Source organism: Meles meles, chromosome 1 (genome assembly GCF_922984935.1).
Source record: "Meles meles chromosome 1, mMelMel3.1 paternal haplotype, whole genome shotgun sequence".
In the NCBI taxonomy this organism is placed as follows: Eukaryota; Metazoa; Chordata; class Mammalia; order Carnivora; family Mustelidae; genus Meles; species Meles meles.
Window position 1 is genome coordinate 9,307,887 of NC_060066.1, and position 24,547 is coordinate 9,332,433.

General features: G+C 43.7%; 1 protein-coding gene across 1 annotated transcript in view; it reads left to right on the forward strand.

Moving 5' to 3' along the window:
* DNAAF11 (dynein axonemal assembly factor 11) overlaps positions 1–24,547 on the forward strand; it is a 75,354-nt gene continuing 50,807 nt past the window's right edge. Inside the window, exons 1-5 of the mRNA XM_046018201.1 lie at positions 1–102; positions 9,415–9,582; positions 13,213–13,290; positions 21,577–21,749; positions 24,117–24,319. Coding sequence (XP_045874157.1) covers positions 93–102; positions 9,415–9,582; positions 13,213–13,290; positions 21,577–21,749; positions 24,117–24,319 — 632 coding nt within the window. The 5' untranslated portion in view covers positions 1–92. The remainder of the gene's footprint in view (positions 103–9,414; positions 9,583–13,212; positions 13,291–21,576; positions 21,750–24,116; positions 24,320–24,547) is intronic.

A 24,547-nucleotide genomic window follows, 5' to 3' on the forward strand; every position in this document is an offset into this window, starting at 1 on the left:
TCGGTGCGGACGCGCACAGGCGTGACTGGGAGTGCGAAGAAGTCCTCAGGGTCCCGACCTAGCTTCCCGGGCCCGCGAACCGAAGAGGTGCCATGGGCCGGAGTAAGCGTCCCTTCCCACGAGCCGCCCTCGATTGTCCCTTTTCCCGGCGTCGTCCCGGGGGGACACACGCCACCGCCGCCCCTTCCCGGCCCGCGCACCCGGGTCCCCCTGGACCCTCTGCCTCTCCGCGCCCCAACCGGCCCGGCGGCTTAGCTTCTGCGAAGTTCGGGTTCCTCATCTATAAAATGGGGCGGGCGAGAAAAGCACCCGGCTTCATGCTAGGGGGTGGTGGAAGGTGCAGGGTTTGGCGTCGGAAGTCCCGGGTTAGGGCCCGCGCGTCTCCCCGCTCACCGTGTGACCCCGGGCGGGTCCCTCTCCCCGGACCGCAGCCTTCGTACTTCCGGAAGCCGGTCCCAGCGGTGGAGGAGGGAGCCCGCCCCAGAGCCTCTCCCGCCCACCGGCCTGGAGACTTAGAGCCGGTGACTTCACCCATTTGGGCCTAAACCTCAGCTCCAAAACGGAAGTGATAACAGTATTGTTTTGCTGACCTGGTTAAGTGTCCTAAAAATGTTTACAAATACACCAACACTCTGCAAAGTGATGGGGATTAAGGGTCACGCATGTTAGATTGAACTATGTGCCTATCAACACCGTTTCCGATCTTCCTCTCATTTGTGACAATTTTGTACAGTTCAGCCTAATGGCTCACTTACTGTCACAGTGTCATAATTAACATTTTTAAATCAAGAGACTGTCCTGGATGAGGGGGTTTCTGCCCTGGGAGAGGGGACAGTCTGGTGAAGGGGCAGATGATTTGTAAATAGTAAAAGTCCCATTCCCAAGTGGGTATACTTACTAGTATTCCCTCTTCTCTAAAGCAAGAGACAAAAATTGGACCAACAGCATTAAAAATTAAAGGAAAAGTTTGTTTCCCACCCATGTAATCCTTAGATATTACAAAGGAAAAATGAAAACGTTTGTCCACATCGACTTTGTGTATGAACATTTATAGCACCTGCTTTCACAGTAGCTAAAAATGGAAACAATCCACATATGCGTCAACATTTGTTAATGGATGAATGAATTGTGAGCTGGATATCAGCGTGATTCCATTTATTACCCCGCCCCAACATGTCCTCACTCTGATAAGAATGCTTGGCAATGCTTTGTGTTTCCAGATGTTGATGACAACTCAGACCCTGTGTCCAGCTGGGGCCAACGTGATTGGGTATTCCCCCTTCCACAGGGCACTGTTACTCAAGTAAGGGCGAGCAGTCCTTTTGGAAAGGACCGGATGAATCATTGCCCTGTACTCTTGGGGACCCAGCCTCTCTTTTGGTTGGTGGGTTATCAGATAAAAATACAGGACATCCAGTATTTTATTTGCTAAATCTGGCAATCCTAGTTTCAGGTCCAAAAACGGAGGTCTGGAAACTAGGCAAGAAATTGTGAATTTTTATTGAGGCAATTGTTGTTAGGCTTCCAGTCATCAGTCCTTGCACAGATTGCATAGGGCCTTTGTTGGCCGCCCATCTGTATGTCCTCAGGAATGTCGTGTTCTGTTCTCCATCTCCAAAGCCCACCATGGATGTGGACCACCGGCCACAACTCCAACTTTGTCTCATGAAAACATCTGTCCACCTAACTTCTAAAGTTAAATGCTACCTTGCCTTCCTTGTTTCAAGAGTCTGACATCCCAGTTTCTATCAGTTAGCCCAGGTCTAGAACAGCATCTCCCATGGTCAGCCTTGGCCTTGTATTTGTCTAGTTTAGAACTCAGGGTGATGCTGGCCTTGTAGAATTATCTCAGGAAGTATTCTTAAATTTTCTTAAATTGTCTTAAGTTTTATAGAAGCGTTTGGGTATACTGGGTATTATTTTTCCTTAAATGCTTGGTAGAATTTATCAGTGAAGACATCTGTGCCATGGGTTTCTTTGTGGGAAGGTTTGAGCTACATATTCAATTACTGTAGTAGATACAGGGCTGTTTGGTTTATCTGTGTCTTCCCATGTGAGCACTGGTAGTGTGTGACTTTTAAGGTATTTTCCCATTTAATCTAAGTTCCTGGATTTATTAGCATAAATTTATTTATATTACTCTCTTACTAGCCTTTTAATACTATACAGTCTATATGATGTGTTTTCATTTCTAATAGTGGCAGTCTATGTCTTTTCTTTTTTCACTGATTCAGTCTGGCTAGAAGTTTACTGATTTTATTTTTTAAAGTATTTTTATTGAATTTTTGCAATTGTTTCTGTCTCCATTTCATTGAGTTTTGATATAATCTTTGTTATTTACATTCTTCTGCTTACTTTGGGTTTAACTTACTCATTCTTAGTTTCTTAAGGAAGAAGCTAATGTTTGAGACCGTTTTCCTTTCTTTAAGCATTTAGCGCTGTAAATTTTCCTCCAACTTATGTTTTAGCTATATCCCATACATTCTGATATGGCTTTTCATTTTTTGTTCTGTTCAAAATACTTTCTCATTTCCCTTTGGATTTCCTAATGTCCAGTTTTTTTCCTTTTTTTTTTCTGGATTTTAGTTATTTTAGGCTAGAGGTTCAATCTTGTCCCCGTGACTCCATCATGTCTGGAACCTGAAGTCCATGTTCCTCTTATGATTAAGTCCTGGTCCTTGTTCTCTGCCCTGTCTACTCTTTGGTTTCAGGAAGCAAACCTCTTTATATGCTGCCAGGATGGTACCCTGGCTTTTTTTTCATGATCAATTAATCACATCCAATTAATGACATCACTGTGTCAGCAGCAGACACCAAGTACAACTGACCTTTGAGTTTGTTTTTTTTTTTTTAAGATCTTATTTATTTGAGAGAGAGAGAGAGAGAGAGAGTGCGTGCACAAGTGGGGGGAGTGGCAGAGGGAAAGGGAGAAGCAGACTCCCCACAGAGGAGACAGCCCAATGCGGGACTCGATCCCAGTACCCCAGGATCCTGACCTGAGCAGAAGGCTCAGGTCAACTAACAACTAACAACTGAGCCACCCAGGCACCCCGTCCTTTGAGTTTTTAAGTTATGATTATCCCCATAGTTCTCTACTGCCTGATGTATCACACCATACAGGGGGATTCTCTTTCATTAGTATCCTATTTGCTATAAGTTGAATGTTTGTGTCCCCCAATATTCGTATGCTAAAATCTCTCTCCTTTTTTCCTTCTCTTCTCTTCTCTTCTCTTCTCTTCTCTTCTCTTCTCTTCTCTTCTCATCTCATCTCATCTCTTCCCTTCCCTTCCATTCAGTTCCCTTCCCTTCCCTTCTCTCTTCCTTTCCCCCTTCCCTTCCCTTCTCTTTCTCTCCTTCCCGCTTTCTCCCTCCCTTCCTCCCTCCCTCCCTCCCTCTGTCTGTGTGTTTGTTTGTTTGTTTCTTTCTTTCTTTCCTTCCTCGAGAGGGTGGGGAGGAGGAGCAGAGAGACAGAGAAAATCTTAAGCAGGCACCACACCCAGAGCAGAGCCCAACATGGGGCTCCATCAAAACAACCCTGAGATCATGACCTGAGCTGAACCCAAGAGTCAGATGCTTAACCGACTGGGCCACCCAGGCACCCCTCATATGTTGAAATCTTAACCCTCAAAGTGATGGTATTAAGAGGTAGGCCTGTGGGAGGTGATTAGGTCATGAAGGGGTAACCCTCATGTTTGGGATTATTGCCCTTCTGAAAGAGGCCCCGGAGACCTAGCTTGCTCCTTCCACCAGGTGAGCTTCCCGTCAGTGGGGAAGCGGGCACCCCGGACACCAAATCTGCCCGTGCCACGATCTTGGACTTCTAGCCTCCAGAACTGTGAGAAATAAATATTTCTTATTTGTAACCCATCTAATTGATGGCATTTGTGCTGTGGTGTTCCAGACGGGTTGACACAGTTCTCTGCAACACAAGCGCAAGTGTTAAACATCCCACAGCTACCTTGTGCCGGACACACTCTGTGCTCCACCTCCCACCAGTAGTGGTGTCCCCCTGCCCCTCAGGCAGCAGACTCTGACTGCAGAAGCCCATCTTGGTTAGTATCTGCATTCGCATTCCACTTCCAGTATCTACCCTTCCAGGGTGGGTTCCCCAGGGAGCAGACTCTTCGATGGAGATTAGTGTGCAGGAGGTTCATTAGGGAGTGTTAGTGGCGTGGATAGAGGGAAGGCAGCAGCAAGACTGGGTAGGGAAGGATGCTGGGCTGTGATGCATTTTAACAAAGGCCATAGCTAACCAGCCTGGAAACTTGGAAGGACCTCTAAACTGGGAATGGACCTTTCGATTTTCCCAAGGTAGGGTGAGAGGGCTGGGCTCTTAGAGCCCACATCAACTGTCATTGGATACAGGCTTTCTTGGGAAGGACCATGACGTTGATCGAGGTGTCTTTTCAGCCGAGTGACTTAGGAAGATGGTGGGCAGCTGAGGGTAGTCTGCCGGCACAACTTCTGGCAGTGAGAAGAACTAGTCCTTCGGTTTAAAGGAGGGAACTGGGCAACATAGCATCCGCCATAGCCTGGAGCACCCCTTCCTCATCCATTTATCTGACAAATACCTACTCATATTTCAAAACTCAGCTCAGGCTTCTTCTCCATGGTGCATCTTGTGACCTTCCTCCTGCCACTCAGTAACACTGATCACTCCCCTCTTTATACTCCTTGTTCTCTCTGTGTTCTTCCGTCATGGCCCCATAGCCCCGCACCCATGTTCTTCCACGGCAATCTACGTGAATCCCTGGGTTGGGTTAGTATGGCTAGCGGTGCTTGGTTATGATGACCCGAGGCCATCACAAAAGGCAGGGCAGATGAGTAATTCTATTTTTTTTTAAGATTTTATTTATTTGACAGAGAGATCACAAGTAGACAGAGAGGCAGGCAGAGAGAGAGAGAGGGAAGCAGGCTCCCCGCCGAGCAGAGACCCCGATGTGGGACTCGATCCCAGGACCCCGAGATCATGACCTGAGCCGAAGGCAGCGGCTTAACCCACTGAGCCACCCAGGCACCCGAGTAATTCTATTTTTAAAAGTGGCCATTGAAAACAATAAAACAAAAAAAGTAAATGCTGCAAGAGGTGACCTTCTCCTACTTGTCACCCCTTTATCTCTGTTACATTTCTGTTTCACAGATATATTTCAGGGTGTTTACAAATTCTGTGAAATCTGCCCTAAATATACACTACCTATTTTATTCGAACCCAGTGAGAAATAGAGGGCTATTTACAAAACATAGTAGTATAAAGCTTGAATGAATGAACACTTCATTATTGGCTCTGGGAGTTTCTAGAACTTGGCTCAATACACTGAAAAGCTTCGTAGAAACAAACATGGCCTGACAACTGCCAGTACTCCAGAAACCTTCTCCTTCTATCCTTCTCCTCACCCCACCGTGAAGTCATTTTATTGCCATTCCCTTAAGTTATTGAAAACCCAGTTATCCCACGGCATTGAAAAGATGCGTAGGCTGGCTGGTGAGTTTTGGTTAAAACTTTGGTTGGATTCCTCGGCAGCATTCCAGTTAGTGAGATAAATATGAATCTGTGTTTAAAGTGTCAGTGTTCTTCTCAGCCTCTGTCCACTCTCCTGCAGGTGTTGGCTAGCGCCCTCTGTGCGTGAGACCCTTCTCAGAGCTAGATTGGGTCGGGATTTTGCTATTGGAAGTTTTCTGAAGCGAGGAAGTGAAAGCACTGTGCTTTACAGAGTACTTGGGCATGTTCTTCACCACTGGGGTAGGCGTGGCAATACCCTCTCTCTTGAAATGGGGTTAGGGTGACATCCTAACGCTTCCAAAGCGGCTTTAAATCCCTGGAATGATTTCTTATCAAGGCAGTGATGTATTATGTGGAGTAGGAATTTCTGAAGGTGAACAATGCTCCTGGGAGTAAAAGAGAGTTTGGTCTAGATGACGTGGTGTGTGAAACTGCAAAATGCTTTCCTGTTGACAGGCATTGGAACACCGTTATTCCCATCCATCATGTAGATCGTCTTTCACATTTCTTTCTCAGGACTCTTGTTTCTTCGCTGATGTTTGCCATTGCAGGTGGGGCAGCGTCGTAGAACAGCAGTTTCCCAGGTGCTATAAATGGGGGCCCCACAGTGGTTTCTGTAGAAGAGCTCAGGAAAGTGGTTTCTATTGAAGAGCTCAGGAAAGGGAGCTCCAGACTTTTGCAGTACTGCCTTCCACTGTGATTCTCCATTTTTTCATCTGTCCTAATTGCATAGAATGTTGCTGTTGGACAAGCTTCCCTTTGGCGCCAAATCACCTGTTGACCCTCCTCTCGTGTGTGTGTGTGTGCAAATCAGTTATTCATGCAAAGGTTCCTCTATTCCCATCCCTTTTAACTGATAGTGATTTTTACCATCTTAATTCTCATGGTTAGGAGATACAGATCAGTGTAATTCCTTCCTAATATCTACTTGCCCCTGAAAGGGAGGAGTTGACAATTGCACGAAAGTGATCAAATTACACAGAAAGTAGCATAGTGGAAAAGGTTTCTTAATTTTAAGAAAGGTGTAGGAAGGGAACATAGGAAGGCTATTTGGTGTCTATAGAGGTACATGCTGGTATTTAGCGTTGGACAAATTGGAAAACCCTCTAAGAATGTAGATCTAGAGTGGCCCGTGATCCCTTTAGTGTTTCCGAGACCCAGCCACTCCCAGTGGGTTGCACAGATGCTGATGTAGCCGTCCCAGGCTGGACACTATGATGCTGTAAAAAGATGCTTTCAGAATTCCCCTGAATACATCGGACTGAACCATACTTACAGATGACAGCTGCTGTGGGATTCAACTTGGGTTTATATCTGTGATATGAATGTTCCACTAGGCCTTCCAGGGCAACTGGTGACCCAGGGAAAGGATAAAATGGATGTTCATGTGTCAAGTTATAATCAAACTGCCAGATAAAATGCATTTTCCCTCCTCGACAAGAGTATCTTTATAACAACTCAAAAGGCTACGTTTACTCCTTGGGTTCCATGCCAGAGCTTGGGGGGTGGGCGGGGCATCTGGGGGAGAGCTGACTCCTGGCCCACCTCTCCCTTCTCTTCCCATTCCTGGTTTTATCCTGTCCCTCAAGCCCCTGTATGAAGGTGGATATTCCTGCCTACATACCCATCCGCATTCCCAAAAAGAGCTACTCCTTGGACGTTCCAGGGTGTAGGGATATCTTCAGGAATGAACCTGGAGAAATGGCCAGTGTTGGGCGTAGAGGTAGGCTTGGGGCCCACTGGGCAGAGAATTCTCTTGTTCTTCTACCTGGAACATGTTCTAGAAGGAAAGGCATGGACTCTGGACAGACACATCTTTCTGGTCCCTTTGACTCCGGGTCTGATGACATCAAGGCAGAAACCCCAAAACCCAACCCCTACTCCATGGATTAGTATAGTTCAAGGGACACATACCCCACTGGTCACTGAGAGTCTTATTCGTAGTAGTGAATAATTCCTGCATTTTCTTAGGGTAGCTTAAATAACACTGGTTGTGCCATCCCAACCCCCCAGTCCCTGCCGCACCCTTACTAAGAGAATTCTTGTAGATGATTACAGAGTCAGCTAATACATGTGACTTTACACATCAGCTTCACGGTGCCTTCAACTTGGCTGTACCCATAGATTCATGATCAATTGATTTAAGCTGTGAGAACCAACTTTGGTAGTGAGACGTGTGGAGAGTAGTTTTAATGCCCTTCTCTTACAGGTTTGGTTTTCGGAAAGTTGTTTTCTGCTGAAGCTGGCTTGCCTGCTAGCCGTGGCCTCCAGAGACAGCTGAGAACAGTGGGCAGTAGGGCCCCCAGCGAGCTGGGGCTGGCAGGGCTGCCCTGTTAGCCTCCTTCCCTGCCTCTTCGGCCCGCCCCTCCCCAGGACCTGGCGTGCAGCCTGCTCTGCCAGCTAGTTGAGCCAAGGCTTAGAACAGCGGGGACATTCCCCATGTACTGTATTTGAATCTCTGGACTTTACAGTTCCCCTGTCCTTCTTCCAAAGAGCTGTCATGCAACCCTATCTCCTACCACCAGAAATAGCAGGGGTTCAGCTAGCTGCACACAAATGATCGAGTTCGTACCTGTTTTCACATTTTTTTTTAAAGGCAAACTCCCGCTTTTGGGATGGGGCATGGAAGTGGGGCAGGTGAGGGGCTGTAGAAAACCCTGTCTTCGCTAGAGGAACTTGTACCTTTGAGGAAACGTCCTGAGATGTTTTTCCTTGCTCCTGTTTGGGGCGTTGTAGCGTATTGACTGACAGCTCGTGGTCGACACCAGACTCCTCTGCTCACAACCCAGCTCTGGCACTTACCATCAAGACCTTGGGCGAGTTATTTAACTCTCCGTGCCTCAGTTCCTCATCCGCTGACTGTAAATACTCTTATGTGAACACACGCAAAGCATTTCGGACTTCCTTCACATTAATGTAGTTAGTAATTATGAACTAGGTGCTATTATCCCTTTCTTACCAATGAGGAAACTGAGGTTCAGGGATGAAGTAATAAAATTGCCCTGGTTCACCCAAAAAAAAAAAAAAAAAAAAAGCATTTCGGACAGTGCCTGGCACCTCATGAGCAGCAATAAATGAATCTTTATTGTCTTTTTATTCTCTCTGGTTGGACATGCAATGTTCCACTGTCCACCTAACATGTGGACATTACAATGAATTAATTATGGTTTTAGTAGCACCAGAAAACACAGGGTTTGTCCACAGTCTTCATGTCTTTAACTTGAGTGTGCCTTAGGAAGGGGATTCCTGTCTTGCTCTTGGCTCCAACCTTGGACCCGTAGGGCCCCCCCCTAACAGGACAGCCCCCGTGCTGCAGGGCACTCCTGCCAGAGGGCCAGAGACTCTCCTCACCCTCCTCCTGAGAATGGCTCCTTTTCTTCCTCCCGGAGACAGACCACAGGGTAGCCGCTGTATAAGATCACAATGCAATATCTAGGGTGCTTCTCTCTTTTCTCTTCAACTTTAGTGAGATTAATAAATGTGAGTTGAATGAATGGACCTTTCCTTACTGAATGGTGAGCAATGCCTTCATAGTTTTGCCCTCTGGCAGCCAGACCCTCCCACTCTGTCCAAGTCGTCCTGTCTTGGTCTACTTAGTGGGTCTCATCCAGTTCAACATGATACCATGATGGGATTCCATATCAACATTCTCACGGTCATTACCCTCCCACTCTTTCCCGGTCCAGGCAACTAAATGTAGGTAGACCCTGTGCAAAAAAAAAAAAAAAAGCTCTCCGACTCACCATGGTGTCCCCAGCAGGAGGCAGCACCTCTTTGTTCTCCTCCCCTGTGAAAATCGCTGGGGCCTGGAGGACTGACATCGAACTGGGAAGAAAAACCAATGCATCCCTAATGTAATAACCTCATGATGTGCACAGGGATGGAGATGTAATACGTAACAAATTTTCTTTCAGTCACAGAAGATCTTATTAGACGGAATGCCGAACACAATGACTGTGTAATTTTTTCCCTGGAGGAACTCTCCTTGCATCAGCAAGAAATAGAAAGGCTAGAACACATTGACAAATGGTGCCGGGATTTAAAAATCCTCTATCTTCAAAATAACCTCATTGGAAAAATTGGTAAGTCTTCAGGATTCTATGCTCACAGTTTCTTTGACATTTTGAATGGGAGAACTTTGGGGAGGGCAGTATGATTCTTAGAAGAAGACAACCTGGGTGAAAAAGAGCCACATAGGGGAAATAGACACGGCCAGCTCTCGGAAGCTGTGCACGGACCCTCTCCTGGGGCTCCCACACTGCTCAGTCCCCTTGCCCAAAGGTCGCTAGGGATGTCATTGAGGAGAAGCAAGGGGCCTTTAAGGATGGGAGCATGCTTGTTGACCTGCTCATTTATAGCCTGGTTTTGTCAAAGTTTGAAAGTGGAATAGAATCCAGGCATTCGTCATAGTTTTGTATTTCTCCATGGAACCAAAGGATTGTGTGCAAGTTAGACCACATTTAGAGGTTCCCTGGGGTGGCTGGTTCTGCCATGGTTATGGCGTACGTGGACGTGCAAGGCTTTGTGCTGTGTATGAGTTATCACAGGGGTTCCACACCTACACCCCTGCTCACTGTTCCAGTTTGAATGAAATGACAAGTAGACGGATCAGAACATCAGCATTAAACTGACAAAATCTTTTGGAGAAAGTTGCTTAGCCTTCAGCCAAAAGGGCTTCCTAAAACTGCCCTCAAGTTTCATCTGTCCCCCTGGTCGCATGCAGGTTTGGCAGTATGTGGGCTCTGCGTAGGGCAGTATGGTCATAGGGGACGAGAGTGTGTACTCTCTGCAGGCAGGGAGACCCCAGAAGCCAGACAGGGGGGTAGGGGTGTGGCTGGCCATGCCAAGATCCTTCTCCCAGTTCATCCATCAGCCAGGTGGGCCCGCCCCACAATTCCATGGGGAGCAAAGAGTTAAGTGGTGGAGAGAAGGGAGGCCTGTGGAGTCACTCCGAGGGTGTCCTGCCACCAGAAACAGGAGCATTTCCCACACTCAGAAGAGCAACCTGTAGTTTAGTGGCAAGAGGAGGCACAGGTCCTGATGGGCTTGATCCCTCCCTCAGTCGCTGAAGATTGTGTGAAATTAGGTGAGGTCACTTAGCCTTGCCGTGTGTATGAGAAACCGTCCCTCAGATGATAGCTGCTACCATTGATGTTAAACCTGTCATTTACCCAGGCTAGACACATGGAGGTAGGGGCGGGAGCTGGGGGAAAAGGGTTGGGCTTAGGGTCTAGGAAGCAGAAGGACGCCAACCCCTGTGGGCTGAGGCCCTGGAGCCAGAGGTCAGCTTTCAGGTTGTATCTGAATTTGCCCTTGTGATGTGCAGTGGTTCTCAACAGGGTGCTTGGCAACCCCTGGAGACTGTTTTGGTTGTGACAAGTGTGTTGGGGAGGAGGCGGTGTGTGACCACCGATACTGCACAGAGAAGTTGCTAACCCTCCTGTAGTGCAAGGACGGCCCCACAAGAAAGAACTCCCTGCCCACAGCCTTAGTAGCCCTGAGATACTCTGAGGGATAGGAGATCCCTGATACCCTTGGGATCTCATCCCTGAGGGTGAGAAACCCTGCGGAGGTGATTGCCCCTGGTTTGGCAGATAGTTGAAAATTGGTCCTCGGGTTGCAAAAAGCCTAGAATTTGCATTATTTTTTTTTTGAAGAGTTATTACAATTCTTTATATTTCTTCAGATAATTATTTTCGGCATCTTTCCCTTTACCAGAAATTAGAAACTCTGGCATATTGTTCAATTAAAAAGGCTGCTACAGAAAACCACCAGCTTTTATGCAAGGGGGCATTAACGAGCCGTCCTAATTGTACAGATCTAAAAGAGTTCCCGAAATTTTAATCTCCACAGCTGGGTCCGTCACAATTACTAATTAGTAGCATAGTATTTCAGGCCTTTTCAGAGCTGCGAGAAAGCTTAAATTTTTGCTTCCAAAGTATTCTTAAATTAAACACTCTTTTAAATCCTAATAATGGGATTTTTCAGTGCCGCTCCACCCATAGGCATGCAGGCGCTCATCTAGCAAGCAAAAGTGTTTCTCTAGGATTCACACTTGCTCTGGTGCCATTGAGGTAGACCTTTGCAGAATAGTTGGCTCTTCCTCACTGGGAGATGCAGATGGGCTGGCAGGTGGTGGTGGGGGGGGTGGCGGCTGTGCTTACTTACTGTTGCACCAAGTCTGAGCTGAGAACCTTCGGGGGTCTTGTTAAAGTGGGGCTCCAACCCCATCCCAGACCCATTGATTGAACCTGTGGGGGTGGGTTCTCCATATCTGCATTTGTAAAGGCTTCCCATGGAGCCCAAGGCCTAAAGGTAAGAGCAGAGCCCCTTACACTGGGGGATGGCTTTGGGGGCACCTCAAGTCTGTGGGTCTGGTGATAGCAATTGGTGAGAACTGCTTCCGGGGTGGTTTGGGCTAGAACCATGGTTTGGCAGACTCCCTTCCTGCGTCCCACAGGCGCTGTACATTTTTATCTGTAGGGCCATTTTTTTTTTTCCTGACCAGTTTGGCTCGTTATTCTTGAGGGATAATTTAAGAAATCCTTCCCAAACAATTTTTTTTTTTTTCCTACCAAAAGACTCTTTTCACATTTAGAGGGCTATACATATAACAAATGTGGGGGAAGGAACAGGTCTTTTATTGTAGGCTGGCAATTTTAATGATAATAACATAAAAATGTAGATATTTTTGTTCGGGGCACAGACTACACACTCTGTTGGTCATAATCCTGGGCACATAGAGCTCCACATATTGTTGATGATTGAATGCTAGGTGTCGCCTTGAGAAACTTCTAGAAACATCAGAATTACTTAAAACCATCTAATTGCTGAGGGAAACGTTAGTAATTTATTCTAAAATCCTCAGTTTAGAAAATGAGTCAACTGAGTCTCAGAAGTGAAGTGTTATTCTTAGGTCTATGTGAACAAATACATGATATTTTATAAATTTTAAATCAAATGTAACGATGGTAAGGATGATGATGGCCATAGCCATCCTGTTTGATCTTCCTCATATCAATGAAAAATGGGCAGAAGGAGCATTATTTAAGTGAGGGGTCCTTTCCATGCACATTCCCTAGCAGGGTTCCCCACGTTCGTGTCCTCTTAGAAAGGACTGTTCTTTTAGGGTGTGTAGTGTAATGATTTAATGCCAAGCTCTGGAGTCAAATTTCCTGGCTTTACCATTTAATCTTGAGCAAGTGGGTCAAGTCTCTGCACCTTGGTAGCAATCAGGATATAACTTTCTTCCTTTTCACATCCAGCAGGAGAAAGGAAAAGGCAGTCCCCAAGCATGGGGTATAATAGATCAGTGCCTCTCATCTGACTGGGAGCGTTGATGTGCATGTGTTCTCCTCCATCACCTAGCTGCCAGGAAATGGCTGTGGGCTGGCTGGCTGAAGCCTAGGTTCCTGAGCTGTCCTTCGCAAGGGACCTGCTATTGCACTGGTCCAGCTTGGTTAAGTCAAACTCCCCGGAGTTAGAACTGGCTAGAGATAAGAGCAGAAGTTTGTTCTATTAGGAAGGATGGAGGAAGAAATGATGCTGCATTTGGCAGCCAACAATGTCTAATGTCCGAGTATAGACATGAAAAGCAACCTGGTTTTGATAACCATACTAATGCTTAGATTCCTGATATCATTTTCACAGCAGATTATGTAAAAATAGCTTTTATCTTGAAGGTTAATTAATTACATTTTTGTTTATTTCAGAAAATGTTGGCAAACTCAAGAAACTTGAATATTTGAATTTAGCTTTAAACAACATTGAAAAAATTGAAAATTTAGAAGGTAAGAATTTTCTTTCGATATTTTATTATGAATTAAATTTGAGGCTTGCAACTAAATTTAAACAGTATCACTTAATAGGCACACTTTTCAAATTAATATTTAAATCTTTTGTTTATTAATTATTGTGATAAAAATTCAAACAATAACAAGGTACATAAATTTGAAAATGGAAGTCCACTTCACCCCTCCTAACCCAGCTTCCTTCCCAACGGTAGAAGGTAGTTTTGTTTCATTTGCTTTGTATCAATGGGATCATACTATGAGTATTGTTTTGAAAATTGATTTTGTCTATGAAATTACCTTGTTCTTTGATATCCAGGGAATGTGGGGGCTCTCTACCAGAATGGTGGTACACTGATTTGTCTCCCAATTTTTCTGCAGATGGACATTTGGGTGGTTTCTAGCATTTTGCTATAATAAGCATGTCCACAATGAGGATTCTTTTACAATTCAATCTGTGCGCATGTTTTTTTTTTTTTTTTTTTTAATGGGACAGACACTTAGACATGGAATTCCTGGGTTTAAATATACACCTTTTGAAAAATGCTGCCAAATTTTTCACTGAAAAGGTTGTATGAATTTACCTTTGTACTGGTAATCCATGTGACACATTTGTACTCAAGCTCACTAATACTTTTTATAAGCCATCCTTTTTTTAAAAAGCGAAGACATTGTTATCAAATAGTTTTTAAAATTTGCATCTCACTATTATTGAATGTCCATATCCTTCTGATTTTTGTTGAGTATTTGTATATCATATTTTTTGGTCATTTTTCTATTATCTTTTTTTAAAAATGTGCTCTAACACATTCAAGATATTAATCTTTTATGTATGTATGAGTATTTTGTGTTGAGTCCACTACTTTTTTTTGTTCCAATTATGATGCTAATACTGTTCAGAAGTCTTACATTTTAGTAAACTCAACTTTATCAGTCTTTTTTCTTTATAGTTTATGAATATAAATATATTCTATATTCTGGTTTTAATTGTTGTATTTTTTTACATTTAATTTATCTAGTGCATCTCAAATTTATCACACAAAAGAAGGAACCAGTGTATTTTTGGGATAAAGAAAGTGTGATACACACATACACACACAGAGGGATATTACTTGGCCATAAAAAAAGAACGGGGGGCGCCTGGGTGGCTCAGTGGGTTAAAGCCTCTGCCTTCAGCTCAGGTCATGATCTCAGGGTCCTGGGATGGATCCCCGCATTGGGCTCTCTGCTCAGCGGGGTGCCTGCTTCCTCCTCTCTCTCTCTGCCTACTTGTGATCTCTGTCAAATAGGTAAAATCTTAAAAAAAAAAAAAAGAACAGAATCTTGCCTTTTACAACAACATGGGTGGACCTTGAGGACATTACGCTAAGTGAAATAAGTCAGAAAAAGACAAATACCATATGATCTCACTAATATGCGAAATCTAAAGAACAGAACTGGGGTGTCTGGGTGGCTCAGTGGGTTAAAGCCTCTGCCTTCGACTCAGGTCATGATCCCAGGGTCCTGGGATCGAGCCTCGCATCAGGCTCTCTGCTCAGCAGGAGACTGTCTCCTCTCTCTCTCTCTCTCTGCCTGCCTCTCTGCCTACTTGTGATCTCTGTCTGTCAAATAAATAAATAAAATATTTTTAAAAAATTAAAAAAAAAATAAAAAACAAAACACCAAGCTCAGAGATACACAGAAGAGAAGATTTGTTGGTTGCCGGAGGTGGGGGTTGGGGGGTGCAGGCAAAATGGATGAAGGAGGGGCGCCTGGGTGGCTCAGCGGGTTAAAGCCTCTGCCTTCAGCTCAGGTCATGATCCCAGGGTCCTGGGATCGAGCCCCGCATCGGGCTCTCTGCTTGGCTGGGAGCCTGCTTCCTCCTCTCTCTCTCTCTGCCTACTTGTAATCTCTATCTGTCAAATAAATAAATCTTTAAAAAAAAAATGGATGAAGGAAGTCAAAAGTACAAAATTTAAAACTATGAAATAATTAGGGGGAGCGGGCTATGGACATTGGGGAGGGGAGGCGAACCATAAGAGACTATGGACTCTGAAAAACAACCTGAGGGTTTTGAAGGGTCAGGGGTGGGAGGTTGGGGGAACAGGTGGTGGGTAATGGGGAGGGCACGTTTTGCATGGAGCACTGGGTGTTGTGCAAAAAGAATGAATACTGTTACGCTGAAAAAATAAATAAAATGGAAAAAAAAAACAACTATGAAATAATTAAGTTATGAGGCTGTAGTGCACTGCACGGTGACCGTAACTAATAGTGCTGTGTTGCGTATTTGAAAATGCTGAGAGAGCGCGTCTTTAAAGTTCTCACCATAAAGAAAAAAATTCTGTAATTCATAAGGTGATAGATATTAACTAGACTTCTAGTGGTGATCATTTCATGATCTACACAAACACTGAATCACTATGTTGTATACCTGAAACTAATGATGTATGTCAATTATACCTCAATAAAAAAATAAGATGAATGTGGAAAATTATATTTTTTCCCAAAATGTCTCTTAAGTGAAATATTTGAACCATTCATTGTGTAAATGATACAAAATTCACATACCTTAAAACTCACCATTTTAAAACATACAAGTCAGTGGCTTTTAGTATATTCACAAGATTGCACACCCATCATCACTATCCAGTTCCAGAACATTCCATCACCCCATACAACACCCTGTGTATGTGTATGTGTTGGCCCCAATCCACTCCTTGTCACCATAGATTTTCCCATTCTGAAAATTTTATGAAAGTGGAATTGACAATATATGGTCCTTTTTATCTGTAGCGTGATGTTCTCAGGGTTTATCCACGCTGTGGCACGTATCAGTACCTCCTCCCCTTTTGTGGCTGGTTAACGTTCCATTGTGTGGATGCACAACATTTTGTTTGCCCACTTGTTAGTTGATGAGCATTTGGGTTGTTTCCACTTTTTTGTTATGAATAAAGTTACATGAACATTAATGTATAAGTCTTTGCATAAACGTGTATTTTCAATTAATTCATTATACACCTGGAAATGGAATTACTGGGTCACGTGGTAACCCTCTGTTTAACTTTTTAAGGAACTGCCAAACTGTTTTCCAAAGTAGTTGCACCATTTTACATTCCCACCAACAGCTACTTAAGTGCTCCAACTTCTCCATACCCTCACCAACGCTTGTTATTTTATGTTTGTATTTATATGTTTGTTTTAATAGGCGCCATCCTGATGGGCGTGAGGTAGTGTCTCATCGTGGTTCTGGTTTGTGTGTACCTAATGACGGATGAGCTTGGGCATTTTTTATGTGCTTCTTGGCCATCTGTATACTTTATCTGGAGAAATGTTTGTTCAGAACCTTTGCCCATTTTCTAATTAGGTTGTCATTTTACTGTTTAGTTGTAAGGCCTATTTATATATTTGGGATAGTAGAATCTGGTTAGATATATGATTTGTGGATATATTTTCTCATTCTGTGGGTTTTCTTGTCAACTCTGATGGTGTTCTTTGGTGCATAGTGGGTTTTTTTCAATAGTTTTATTGAGGTATAGTTGATATACAAAACCTGCATGTATTTAATGTAAACAGTTTGTTGAGTTTGGATATTATGGACACACTGTGAAACTCACATCACCATAGTCAAGGTAATAGACCTACCCATCACTTCTCTTTAATCTCATATCTCCTAGAACTCTTTCAAATGGATTTTTCTTGTACTAGATTGATCTTCCATTTCTCTTACCCTGTATTCCTTATTTAAACCTCTTTGTCTTGTTATTCTACATTCTGGAAGGTTTCCTGTTCTACTTTGCAGGCTTCTATTTTGTGCTTTTATTTTATTTTTTTTAAATGCCTGGTAACACTTGGTGTCTGTTCATAATCATGATGGATTTGGCTGATTAGGTGTCTGGTGCAGGCTCATTCTGTGGTTGTGAGCTTCTGTTTCCACATCCGGCCTCTCACTCGGCTGGCAAGTCTACTGGGGGCTCTGGGAGCGTGGGTAGGTCATGGCCACTGGCAGGCTTGAGTCTGGAGTACAGGAGCATGAAGCAGAGCCAGGCGAGCTGCTCTCCTACCCCACTCCCATCTGCCAATAACTAAAATTAGGAAGACTTTACTTAGGGTATGGTGGATTTTAGCCTGTTTGCCTCCTAGTGTAAAAATGGGTATTTTGGTGACTCTCAAGGTTATACAGCAACAAAATGTAAGTATTCATCATACATTCCAAATTTTCATCCTCAAAACCTAAAATGCTGTCATGATCAAAGGCCCCAAAGCCATCTTCAGTGCTGGAACTGGGAAGATTCTGTCCATCATGGGCATTTTTCTGCATTAGAAATGGAGTCATCATTCTCCTCTAGCCGCCACTCTATCGCCCATTTCTGCAGTCTCATGTGAACAAGTGGAATAACAAAATTTACTGTGTATGCATGTTTTGTGATAGTAAAATGTCAGTCTGTAATGTCAGAGAAATAATTAAAACTCTCACTCTCAGTTGGTATGTCCAGGACTTGTTTTGGTTAAGGAAGGATCTTGGGAGAGTTGTTTTCCTGTGTTTTGCTCTTCTGCCACGAGAGGGCAGCATCATCACTATTGTCTTTTTGAGCTTTGGGAACTGTAGTCCACAGCCCTCTGCTGGCCTCTACCTGGGTACTTTTTGAGAGCGCCACCTTACAGCTCTAAGGAGGCACTGGGTGCAGGGTAGTTTGAGGATATGTTTGAGGGGATGGACAATAGGGAAGGAGGATGCTGCATATCTGCTGGTAAGTATGAACTCTGTTTAAAGGTTTAAGGTGAGAGGAGTCTTCCAAGTGTCACCGTTTTCTTCCTTTTGTCCTTCCATCCTTCCTGTTCTCAAAATATGGGGAGATGACTTAGGATATAAGCATACACAAGAGGGCAAGAACCTGAGCTGGCCTGTTGGTAATAGGATTACAGTGGACAAGAAGTAGGTGGGAAGAATGTGGGGGCTGAGATCTGCAGGGATCGGTGACTGATGAAATGAAGGGGCTAAGAGAACAATTTAGGTTAACACTCAAGTTAGTTGTGACTTGACTTTTGGTATCTGATACCAAAATGGTGATGACATTAATAGGATGTAGACATCAAGGAGGCAGGAAAGCTGTCTTGAGGAGTGGAGAGTGAGAGAAAACATGAAGAGTTCAGTTTTAGACACATTGAATAGGATGTCTTACAGGCATTTGGAAATAGGAGTATGACATTCAGTTCAATGGTCAGATGTGAGGTTATTGTTCGGGACTCATCAGAAATTGGGACCATGACTGTTGTCATCAAGAGAAACATGAGACAGAATACTGGGTCAAGGATGGAAATCTGGGATATGTTACCATTGATGGAGTGGAAAAGTCTATAAAAGAGACCAAGAGTAATAAGCTGAATTATAAAAGAGAACAAGGAAAGATTAGTATCATTGTTTCCAAGACCACTGAGGCATTTCAAAGAGAATTCATGGTCGGTTAAGAAGTGTACTTGAGGGGCGCCTGGGTGGCTCAGTGGGTTAAAGCCTCTGCCTTCGGCTCAGGTCATGATCTCAGGGTCCTGGGATCGAGCCCCGCGTCGGATCTCTGCTCAGCAGGGAGCCGCTTTCCTTCCTCTCTCTCTCTGCCTGCCTTTCTGCCTGCTTGTGATCTCTGTCAAATAAATAAAATCTTTAAAAAAAAAAAAAGAAGTGTACTTGACATGGGATGCCTGGGTGGCTCAGATGGTTGGGTGTTTGCCTTTGGCTCAGGTCATGATCTCTGCGTCCTGGAATCAAGCCCCATGTTGGGCTCCTGGCTGAACAGGGAGTTTGCTTCTCCCTCTCCCTCCGCTTCTCCCCCTGCTTATTCTCTCTCTGGTCTCTCTCTCTCTCTCTCTCAGATGAATAAATAAAATCTTAAAAAAAATGAAGTGCACTTGATGTGATGAGCAACAGGTGATTTATGGAATTGTTGAATCACCTATTATACACCAAAACTAATATAACACTGTATGTTAACTAACTGGAATTAAAATGAGAACTTAAAAATAAAGATAAAAAGAAAAATAAAATAAAGTTTTAAAAAAGTTTTTAAGAAAGAATTCATGGTTGGGGCGCCTGAGTGGCTCAGCGGGTTAAGCCTCTGCCTTCGGCTCAGGTCATGATCTCAGGGTCCTGGGATCAAGCCTCGAATCAGGCTCTCTGCTCAGCGGGGAGCCTGCTTCCCCCCTCTCTCTCTGCCTGCCTATCTGTCTACATGTGATCTCTCTCTCCCTGTCAAATAAATAAATAAATAAAATCTTTGGGAATAAAAAAGGAATTCATGGTCAATCGTGCCATAAGTACAGACTGTTCTAGTGATATAATGGATTGAGGGGGGTCTGTTAGATTTATCAACATGAAGATCTCCTTTGTCACCTTTAGAGGAGCAAATCTAGTAGAATATTGAGGGTGGAAGCCAAAACCAATGGGTCGAACAATGAATGGGGATGGAGCAAGAACCAGAGCCTACGGATGTAGGCTGGCTTGTAACAACAGGCATTGCCTACTTCCAGTTCTGCCTGCTTCTGCAGATTCAATTCTTTGCCCTCAGTTTTTTTTCCTGGGATGCCCATATTTTTTCTCCTTTCTCCATATTAGACAAAAGCTTTCTCCATATTTAGCCACTTTATCCTGAAGTCCTGGCTCAGTAACTTGGTCATAGCAGGTACTGGGAAAGGTAACTCCTGGATGAACGGATGAATGAACACAGGGATAGATGACTCAAGAGTGAAGCCCTACAACTGGAAGCACTAACACAGAACGATCTTTTTTGGAAGATTCTGGTTTGGGATATGACTAGATAGGAAGAAAACATGGAATTCTGGACGAGGTGGAGTCAGCTGCTAGCATCAAGAAAGGGTAAAGGAGAGAGAACACTAACATTTAATGAAGCTGGTTCCATCATATAGCCTTTAGCAATAAGAACCTTGCCCAAGGTGACATGATTGCAGACTATGAACCCATCTGAATCAAGATCATGCCGGTGAGTTTACTGGATCAGGAACCAAAGTTTGCTCTAAGTTACACAGCCACAAAACAACAACAGAAAAGCAAGATAGAATCAGGAAGCCTCTGGGAGGGCTGGAGCATGTAGATGTCTGAAGAAATGGTGCACAGCAAGGTAGGGCTGGGTTTTCAGCTGGAGATGGCTCTCTAAGTGTTAATGGACACAAAATCTGCCAGGTGGATCCGACAAGCATGAGCCAGCCACAGGGAGACAGCCTTCCACTGAAGCTAGCCTGCAGAGGCTGCTGTGTAAACCAGATCAACTCTTCCTAAATCCACAGCGAGGAACTGCAAACTTTTGCTCATGGGAAAGCAAGCATCCTTCTTCCCCCATAAGCACATTGTCCAGCAGAATCCTAAGAGTGCTTATTGGGTCATTTCTCATCCTAGCTAATGTTTGCCGAAGCTCTCTAGGTGACAGGTACAGGTACTCACCTGAATCATCTTACATTGTCTTTATAGCAACCCCTGAGTTGGGTACCAATGCTGTTTGTAATACTGCAGAGGCAAAGCCTGAGGCTTATAACTTATCCAACATCACACAGCAAGGGTGTGACCAAGATGGAATTTGAACTCCGATCTGCCTAATACTAAAGTCTGCATTCCTAACTATCAAGTTCCCATGGGATGTGAGGGAAGGGAGTTGATTCAGATTTCTGTGGCATCCAGCCATCTCTACAATGAAGGCGGATGGGGCATATCTTCCACCGTCTTTGCATCGGTGACTCGTCCTTTTTCTATTACTCCTCTGAGGACCAAACTCTTACTCTTTACTGTTGTTGATACCTCCAGTGCAGTTCTTCGTGGTCTTGGAGTCATTCTGTCCCTTCAGTGTGACTTTGTAAATATTAATTCTGATGCCTGGGGTTTATGAACTGCTGTGCCTTTTGGAGACCCCTCCCGCCATCATCCTTCATGGAGAGATGTGTCCTACCCACCTGGCAAAATCCTCAGAACAGAATGCTGGTATCCTCTCTAGAAGGACCTTTGTTCTGATGTCGTGTCCTCTCCAATAGCACATGGTGACCAAATCCGTATGTTACCCAGCCCAGGGCTTGCAGATACGGGCAGGGAAAGTGATTTCCCCTGGCTGGAGAGATGAAGGGGAAATGCACATGCGAGTCAGGGCTACCCTTTGAGTTGGTATTTCTGAAAACGCATTTCTTGGTAAGCCTTGTAATTAATCATCATACTTAAAATATTGCAACTGTTGTTCCTGCTTTGAGCTGTTGTACACATTTCATTACGAGTGTGATTTTATTTTTGCTTTGTTTTCTTTTCACTTCTTTCAACAGGATGTGAATGGCTGACAAAACTCGACCTGACTGTAAATTTCATTGGAGAGTTGAGCAGCATTAAAACCCTACAGTACAATATCCACCTGAAGGAGCTCTTTCTCATGGGCAACCCGTGTGCTGACTTTGATGGCTACAGGCAGTTCGTGGTGGCGACTCTTCAGCAATTAAAAGTATGCTCATTTTAATGATGCAGAAATCTCAGAGAAATGAAAACAAGCAACGTGTTATAATGCCTGTTTATTCACAGCATTGTCAGGGAATGTGTGGTTTTAGAGAATGGAATATTCCAGAAAATCAGAACTAATCCTTCCGTTTACTGAAACTTTGAAGTTGTTTTAATAGATTTAATAAACTTTTGGAAAATAAATACATTTCTCCTCATTCAAAACACAACAGGGCTTAGCTGAACTATTTCTTGATGAAGGCAAATCATAGTCATGGAGGGCATTCATCATTTCTAATAGCAAACTGAGAGCTGAGAGTTTTTGAGGTGATGAGCTGTATACCTTGGTATTGCATTGTCTTAAACTACTGTGCTTCTACAACTTTTTTGCATGGATTTCCCTTAGCTCATTCTCTGTGCTAGTGGTTCTCAGACTTTGGAATTCTTGGGTGGTGTTTGCTGAGCCACACCCCAGAGTTTCTGATTCATTGGTCTGATGTAACACCCAGGATTTTCCATTTCTAACAAACTCTCCGCTAGCACTGATGCTGCTGGTCCAGGGACCTCATCAGAGAGCCTTTGCTCTATGTGTTAACCTGTTATGCCGTATCTCCCCTCACCTAATGTTTTTGAAGCCTGGGGAAAAACAGATGTTTTCTAGAGAAATCATGTACCTGATTATATTCAACTAGTAATGCTAATTTTCATGTAATTCCAAGAGTTTCTGACCTGCACGCAGTCCCATGCTTCTGCAAGAAAATGCAAGAATGCATTGGCCTCGTGATAGGCATTTTCTTTTATTCTCAGAGGACATTTGGTTTTAGACTGCTGTGTTCTGCATAGTCGAGGTTGATGGATTTATGGAACACATTTCTTCTAATGTAATTTTTTTTTTGATTAAGAGAATGAGTGACTCAGGTAATCGAATCTGGAATATATATTTAGAATAAAATGGTATATTAGCTCAAACATAACCCAAGCTGATCATCATTATATACGGACATACTAAAAACATGAATGATGAGAACCAGAATATCATAGAAATGGATCCTGTAGCACACCACTGTGAGCCGCTTCCCTGGAAGCGTGCAGGGGCCCCTGTTGCCGCTGTGCATTCAAGCTGGAAGCTGTGACAGCTGTTGGCCAGGTGCCTGAGACCTGCGGCCCGTATGAGTCCTTGTATCCAAAATATACTGCAAATTGTTTTTCTAAATTCCAACATTATAATTTTGACTTATAATTTCACTGATCCTGATTAATTTTTTTAATTTGTGTTTTACCCAATCTTTGTATGATTTTCCTTTTGTATTTGTTTACTACTGTTGTGGTACTGAATTGCCATAAACATAATAGCTTAAAACAACACAAATTTGTGCTCTTACCATTCTGGAGTCGGATGTCTAAAATTAAGGTGTTGGCAGGGGTGTGTTCCTTCTGCTGCCCTCTGGGGAGAACTCATTTCCCTGCATTTTGAGCTTCTAAAAGTGTCTACTTTTTTGAGCTCATAGCCCCTACCTTTATCTACAAAGCCAACTGTGTATGTCTTTTAAGCTCTCCGTGACTCTGACCCTGACTCTTTCTTCCTGACCTCCTTCTTTCCCTTATAAGGACACTTGTGATTACACTGGGCCCATCCAGATAATTATTCCAGTATTTCAGCTTGGAAAATCACTGTAAAAACACCAGATATAAATAATGACTGTAACAGTTAACAGTATAGTGTGTGGGATTTTGTTGTTAAGGGTAGAACACGTGCCTATTTGTATTAGAGCCCAACTTTGTGTAACATACCAGGCCCTTTTTTGTAGAGAGCATTTGCAAAGTGTCATTGTTACACTTTGGAGCTGTGGTTTGACTTGAGGATTTGGCATTGTTCATATAGTGCACAGTTATAAAACCAATATATTTTTTTTAAAGATTTTATTTATTTATTTGACAGATAGAGATCACAAATAGGCAGAGAGGCAGGCAGAGAGAGAGGAGGAAGCAGGCTCCCCGCGGAGCAGAGAGCCCGATGCGGGGCTCGATCCCAGGACCCTGAGATCATGACCTGAGGCAAAGGCAGCGGCTTATTCCACTGAGCCACCCAGGCGCCCCAAAAACCAATATATTTTGAGAGCGTGTCATTAATAATTGGTTTCAACAGAAGACGTATCTATTATTTTACCAGTAAAGATACTTTGTAACTGTTAATTGAACTAAATTAATGATTTTGATCAAATTTCCTGATGGTTCCCATTAATTACTGTGCTTATCACTATGGTATACTACTTATTATTTCTAAATTCACAATATTCCATTCCAAGTCAACTTGGGGCTGATTCAAATTATGACTTTTGAATAATTGTACCATGTCGCTTGTTTTTTATTCAAGTGGTTGGATGGTAAGGAAATAGAGCGATCAGAAAGGATTCAGGCTTTGCAGGATTTTCCAGTAATTGAACAACAAATCAGAGAGCAAGAGAAAGCTTACTGCCTCAAAAGAGCCAAAGACAAGGAAGAGGCTCAGAGGAACCTGCGAGAAGAGGAGGAAAATGAAGCCAAGGGGAGAAGTTACCCAGACTTTGAGGGACAGAGGTATGCAGACATCAGTGCTACTCTACGTGCAACCAAATTACGAGAGCTTACTTTCTCCTCAACTTTGGTTAAAGGCAGCAAACTGTTTTCACTTCCCAAAGTGTTCACGGTATCATATTTCAGATGACTGATTTGAAGAGTAAATTGTGATGTGAATTTTGGAGGAAAGAGTGGGAACGTCTCATTGTTTGGGTCAATTCTCTGAGGTTTTCCTTCCTTATGAAAAAA